The 6,000-nt window shown below is 48.1% G+C and overlaps 1 protein-coding gene across 1 annotated transcript in view; it reads right to left on the bottom strand.

The window, feature by feature from the left end:
• Nucleotides 1-289: 289 nt before the first annotated feature.
• Nucleotides 290-6,000, bottom strand: part of RUVBL1 (RuvB like AAA ATPase 1) — a 121,145-nt gene continuing 115,434 nt past the window's right edge. The window contains exon 11 of the mRNA XM_069206253.1: nt 290-1,096. Within this exon, the coding sequence (XP_069062354.1) occupies nt 937-1,096 (160 nt within the window). The 3' untranslated portion in view covers nt 290-936. The remainder of the gene's footprint in view (nt 1,097-6,000) is intronic.

Raw genomic sequence — 6,000 nt, 5'->3', positions numbered from 1 at the left:
AAAGTTGCAGATTATAAAAAAAATTAGAGACTAGTTTTTAATAAAGAGATTACAAAACCTGTATATTATAGTGTAATTAAAGAAGGCATAGAGCCACGATCGCTCTTTTGCAATATGTTGCAAGGATTTATTAAGCACGTATCTACCAAAAAAGTAGTTTTTAAGCAACAACGTACTAACTCCAAAAATTAAAACGCGTGCAAGCTTATAGTTCATAAACAAGATTTCTGATGCGAAAAGGAACAAACTTAATTTTTTTAAAACAAAGACTAGAATAAAAAGCAAAACATGAACCCAAAAAAAGTTTATTAAAAACAAAAAAGTCAGCAAAAATATATATTCTTTCACAATTATGGTTTCAAACCTAAATCCATAGCTTGAGAGCAAAGTGTTTCTATTGATTCAGAAGCACAAAGTATGAGTTCTTTTATCAAAGAAGGAGAGACGAAGAGAGGGGAAGGATTTGTTTGACCGTCGCAATCTCGCTTCCCAACGCATACGCTTAAATAAATTAACGTCAGGCCGGCATATACATTTTCTTGACTTAGAATGAGCTACAGTATTCAACATTACTCAAAACTTCTAAGTAGCAACTGTTCAAACACTCAGATGGATTATCTTGTAAGAAAAATAATGGTTAGTTTCCCTGGCAATCCTATGCAGTCCTAAAGAGATGGCATAATATCCACTACTGCAAGAGATGTGGGTCATTTACACTCAATGGATTGGTAATGACATTTGATATAGCCTTTTTGTTGGGAGCGAGCATCGCTAAGTACGTTGTGTGGCTTCATGGGCAAGTACACAGCAGATGGACATCTTTCGGTGTTGTTTTGGCGATCCATCAGACCAACAAGCCTCGCATCCTGGTCCTGCGTCCACCTGGACTCAACAGGTGACGGGCGCCTCGAAACCACTCCTACATCTTCAGTCTATTTACTTCATGTACTTTTCCTGCTGGTCGGCCAGGATTTTGGCTGAAGACTTTGCATCGAAGAAGAGTTCGCTGATCTCTTCTATGTGCTCCTTCTCGATACTGTCCTTCCCGTTGATCTTGGCGAGCAGGTTAGCGGGTGTCAGCAACTGCGCGGAGTACCTATATTGGACAAAGACAAAAATTACTCCCAGGGCACCCTGAAAATCCTTGAAGAAATTTTTATGGGTGCCTAGTGCGAGATTGTGTGAATTTAGAGTTTGGTGAGAAAAAAAAAAGAAAAGAAAAAAAAAAAAAAAAAAAAAAAAACACAGAATGAACAAGATTTGCTCTAGTTTTAATAGCGTCATTACAATATTTTTCCAGTTTGGATCTTCCTCTTACAACAATCACAAATCCAGTAATAAAACCTGAGTGAACGTGTTCAGCATGCAATTCCTAATTGTCGTTACAGCAAAAACGGACTAAAAATAATTTTCACTTATTTATGCGCAAACACCAGCATCTAAACGAGGGTCTTTGCCTTTTATTTACTTTGGTAATTAACAAATTCAAAAAAAGTGTGCCTCCCTGATCAAGAGAAATATTCTGGCCCTTCGTTTTCATTCACAAAAACTGACAGGAAGGTCGAAGGAAGAGGATGAACAAAAGATGAAGGTTAACCCGCTTATGGACTAATATGCAGTGAAAACGGAGCACATGCCAACAACACACAAAACATGAACTCGAACAACAGTCACCAGTCATCAATTCAACCCTGCATGTGTGTGTGCGTGTATGTGTATGTTGGGGGTGTGGAGGAGGGAGAAGGTGATATTGCAAGGCTGCAGCCTTCGTTCATAGCACATGCCATTCTATATCCTAAAGGGACATCAATCAATCAAACATTTGTAAAGCACGCTACTCACCCGACAGGGTCTCAAAGCGCTGAAAAGGGGGGGGGGGGGGAGGGAGAAACTGCTACTACTCGAATAACCAGGTTTTGAGGTGTTTCCTAAAGGTCAGGAGGGTCCTGGGTCTGTCGTAGGTGGGCAGGGCGGGTGTTCCAGGTCTTGGCGGCGAGGTGGGAAAAGGATCTGCCGCCAGCTGTCATTCGATGGATGCGAGGGGCGGCAGCAAGGGCAAGGTTGGCGGAGCGGAGTTGGCGAGTGGGAGCGTGGAAGGTGAGTCGCTCGTTGAGGTATGCAGGGCCCGTGTCGTGAAGAGCTTTGTGGGCGTGGATGAGGAGTTTGAAGGTGATCCTCTTGGTGACGGGAAGCCAGTGTAGGTCTCTGAGGTGGGCTGGGATGTTGAGGATGAGGCGTGCGGAGGCGTTCTGTATAGGTTTTAGTTTCTTCTGCAGCTTAGCTGTGGTTCCTGCATAGAGTGCGTTGCCGTAGTCCAGTCTGCTGCTGATGAGTACGTGGGTGACCGTCCTTCTTGTTTCAATGGGGATCCATCTGAAGATCTCGCGAAGCATGCGGAGGGTGTTGAAGCAGGAAGATGAAACGGCGTCGACTTGATGGGTCATGGTGAGCTAAGAGTCTAGTATGAAGCCTAGATTGCGTGCGTGGGTGGTGGGTATAGGTGCGGTTCCTAGTGTGGCTGGCCACCAGGAGTCATCCCATGCGGAGCGGTTGAAGCCGAGGATGAGGATCTCTGTCTTGTCCGAGTTAAGTTTGAGGCGGCTCTTCTCCATCCAGTTGGCGATGGCATGTAGTCCGTCGTGGAGGTTGGTTTTGGCAGTGGTGGGGTCCTTGGTGAGTGAGAGGATCAGCTGGGTGTTGTGGGCGTAGGAGACGATGTTGAGATTGTGAGATTGGACGATGTTGGCGAGCGTTGCCATGTAGATGGTAAAAAGAGTTGGGCTGAGGGAAGACCCTTGGGGAACGCCGCAGATGGTCTGGGTGGCTTCTGACAGGAAGGGAGGCGGACTCTCTGAGTTCTGCCAGAGGGGAAGGATGTGATTCAGTCCAGGGCCTTGTGGTGGATCCCGGCGTCGTAGAGGCGAGTGCATGGGTTGTGGTGGCAGACTGTGTCAAAAGCAGCCGAGAGGTCCAGGAGGATGAGGGCTGCGGTTTCGCCTTTGTCAAGCATGGTCCTGTCGTCGTCGGTTGCGGCGGGTTGGTGAGTTCTTTGACGATGCTGAAGAGCTCTTTGCTGTCGTGGGCATTGTTGTCGATGCAATCTTTGTAGAAGGATCTTTTGGTGGTCCGGATGAGCTGGTGGTGCTTGCAGATGGCTGTCTTGAGGGCTGAGTGGTTGCTCTCTGTTGGTTTGTGGCGCCAGTTCTTCTCGATTTTCCGGCACTCCCACTTGGAGGTTTGAAGGTCGGCGGTGAACCAGATGGCCTTGGTGCTAGTGCGGTTGTTGGAGGATTTCCTGAGCGGGGCGAGGGTGTTGGCGCAGTTGTCTAACCAGTGTCTGAGATTGAGGGCGGCTCTGTTGGGATCGGTGGTGCTGGGTGGCAGGGCCCGGGTGAGGATGGAGATCAGTTGGTCTTCTGAGATCTTGTTCCAGCTGTGGCGGGGATCTGTTGTGGGGAGTGGTGGGTTTCTGGAAGGTGAAGTGGACACAGTGGTGGTCGGTCCAGTGGAGTTCGGTGGTATGGCTGAAGGTGACGTGGCTGCTGGTGGAGAAGATGGGGTCGAGTGTGCGGCCGGCGGAGTGGGTGGGCGTCGTGACCAGTTGTTTGAGACCGAGGTTGGCGATCAGAGCAGTGGAGTTGCTGTCGTTGGGGTTCTCGAGGTGAAAATTCAAGTAGCCGAGGAGAATGTAGTCTGTGGAGGCAAGGGCCTGGGGGCTGATCATGTCAGCGATGGAGTCGCTAGACTGAGGTCGGGGCCTGGGGGCCTGTAGACAAGGGTTCCTCTGAGGGTGGTGTTGGCGTTGATTTGGATCTGGAAGTGTTCGGCAGCATTGAGGGTGTCATCGGTGTTTGTTGAGATTCTGATGGCGCTCTTGTGGACTATTGCGATTCCACCACCCGGTCTGTTGGTGCTGTCTCTGCGGGTGATCGTATGTCTTCAGGGATGGCTATGGCAATGTCAGGTTCAGAGGAGGGAGTCATCCAGGTTTCGGTGAGGAAGGCTACGTCTGGGGAAGATGAGGTGAGTAGGTTCCAGAGTTCGATGGCGTGCTTGTGGACGGAGCGGGTGTTGAGGAGATCGGTTTTAGGAATGAAAGGTGCCCCTCTACAATCCCTGGGTACATTCCATTATTTACAGAATCTGAGACAAGTATTTAGTTTCACGATCTACGAAGCTGGAGCAGACTGTGGTTGTACAGGGTGAGTGGTGGCCCGGCAAATGGGGGCAGGTCACGTTTTCAGTAGTAAAACAGATAAAGTGACCGCTATGGTGACTGCTAGTTCTATGTTAAAAGTTCTTATTAAGCACGAACTGATAGTCAAAAAGAGCATCCTGGCACTGGAGGTAACACTGCACACCTGCAGACACATACAGACGCGCACACATACAAACACACACAGATACAAACACACACAGATACAAACACACACAGATACAAACACACACAGATACAAACACACACAGATACAAACACACACAGATACAAACACACACAGATACAAACACACACAGATACAAACATATCTTCAGATTATTCGTAAAGCACGGTTTTCAAGGCCTTTCTAAATGAAAGGTGCAGAGGGCAAACAACTTCATCTTTTGCTGGTAAACAGCTGAAATCTCGGCCTCCCATTTTAGGTATTTTCATCTTATAAGCACTGACCGAGTGTAGTAGGCGCCTGGGGAGATACCACTTTACAACATTCAGTCTGAAGGGAAAGTGGCCTTCTTCCATCGACAGCATCCTCTGTGGAGGTGCTGCTTTCATATTTATTCAAAAGTTGAGGGATCAGCAGAATTAAGTAATAAGTATATGAGACTGGCAGGCGAAAAAATCTCTGGCCTAAGGCATCATCCCTTCCGGACATTCTATCCTGTGGAGCACTAGTGAAAGTAGTAGGGTTTACCTGGCTAGGCAAGGCCTGCACCACCAGGCTCTCAGGATGCTGATGCTGTCAGGAAGGATGGGTCTGTGGTGCCAGCTCACTAGTGGTGCAGAACAAGGGTTGAACGAGTCTGCCATGAGTGACTCAGTAAAGGCCTCATTAAATGGCAGTAAGGGCTGACACACTGATGAACCAGGCTGTAGAATTTCAGTCAACAAGTTTGCTTTGGTCTTCACCATAGGCAACTGCAATCAAACACCACTGCAGCCTTTCGCAGAACCACGGCAAAGGCTGTACTTTCCTCTGTAGGTGGCCGCAAGGGTACATCTAACTCTGTTTCAGGGGAAGTATCTAAGCCACTAACATTCTGAAAGTCAAGCTAGAAGCCAGCATCAGCGTAATGAAGGGAGAGAAAAATATTCGCTGCCTTGTCAGCTTTGTTGTGGGAAATCTACATGAGCCCCTGAACAGTACTGGCATCAGAATCTTCTGGAGTACTGTATGAGGAGCAGTACCGGCATCAGAATCTTCTGAAGTACTGTATGAGGAGCAGTACTGGCATCAGAATCTTCTGGAGTACCGTATGAGGAGCAGTACTGGCATCAGAATCTTCTGAAGTACTGTATAAGGAGCAAAGGAATCGGAGGGAAGTCATCTTCCATCTGGAGCGCTACGTGAAGCGTAATAAGGTAAGAGCACTGGCCGAAGTGTGCTTTGGCCCTGCCACTGGAGCCAGGGGAGGGTCTTGACCCTACCCCTCTGGAAGCAGGGCCTCGTCGAAACGTGACTAGCCGAGAGGCCAATCAAGGTAGCAGGGTTGAAGTGCAGCTGACATAAAAGGAAGCACAGACTGAGAACGATCAGGGATAGTCAGCCTCACCGTCAAAGTCATTGTGGAAGCTCTGATGGATCCAAGGCACACCAAAGGATCTGGACCCAGTTTGAGAAGATGCAGCATTGACTTCTTTAAGTCCACGATAGCCTGGGGAGTAAGGGGTTCATTGGCTCCAAAGCCAAGGCTCAGATGACAAAGTCAGAGTCAGCTCTTTGGAGCACCGCCAATGCAACTTCTCCATGGTGCTGGAACATCAGGGAGGTGTCAAGTCTTGCT

The sequence above is a fragment of the Pleurodeles waltl genome, chromosome 9, assembly GCF_031143425.1.
Source record: "Pleurodeles waltl isolate 20211129_DDA chromosome 9, aPleWal1.hap1.20221129, whole genome shotgun sequence".
In the NCBI taxonomy this organism is placed as follows: Eukaryota; Metazoa; Chordata; class Amphibia; order Caudata; family Salamandridae; genus Pleurodeles; species Pleurodeles waltl.
The sequence above is the reverse complement of the archived record's forward strand: the minus strand, read 5'-3'. Positions and strand labels throughout refer to the sequence as shown.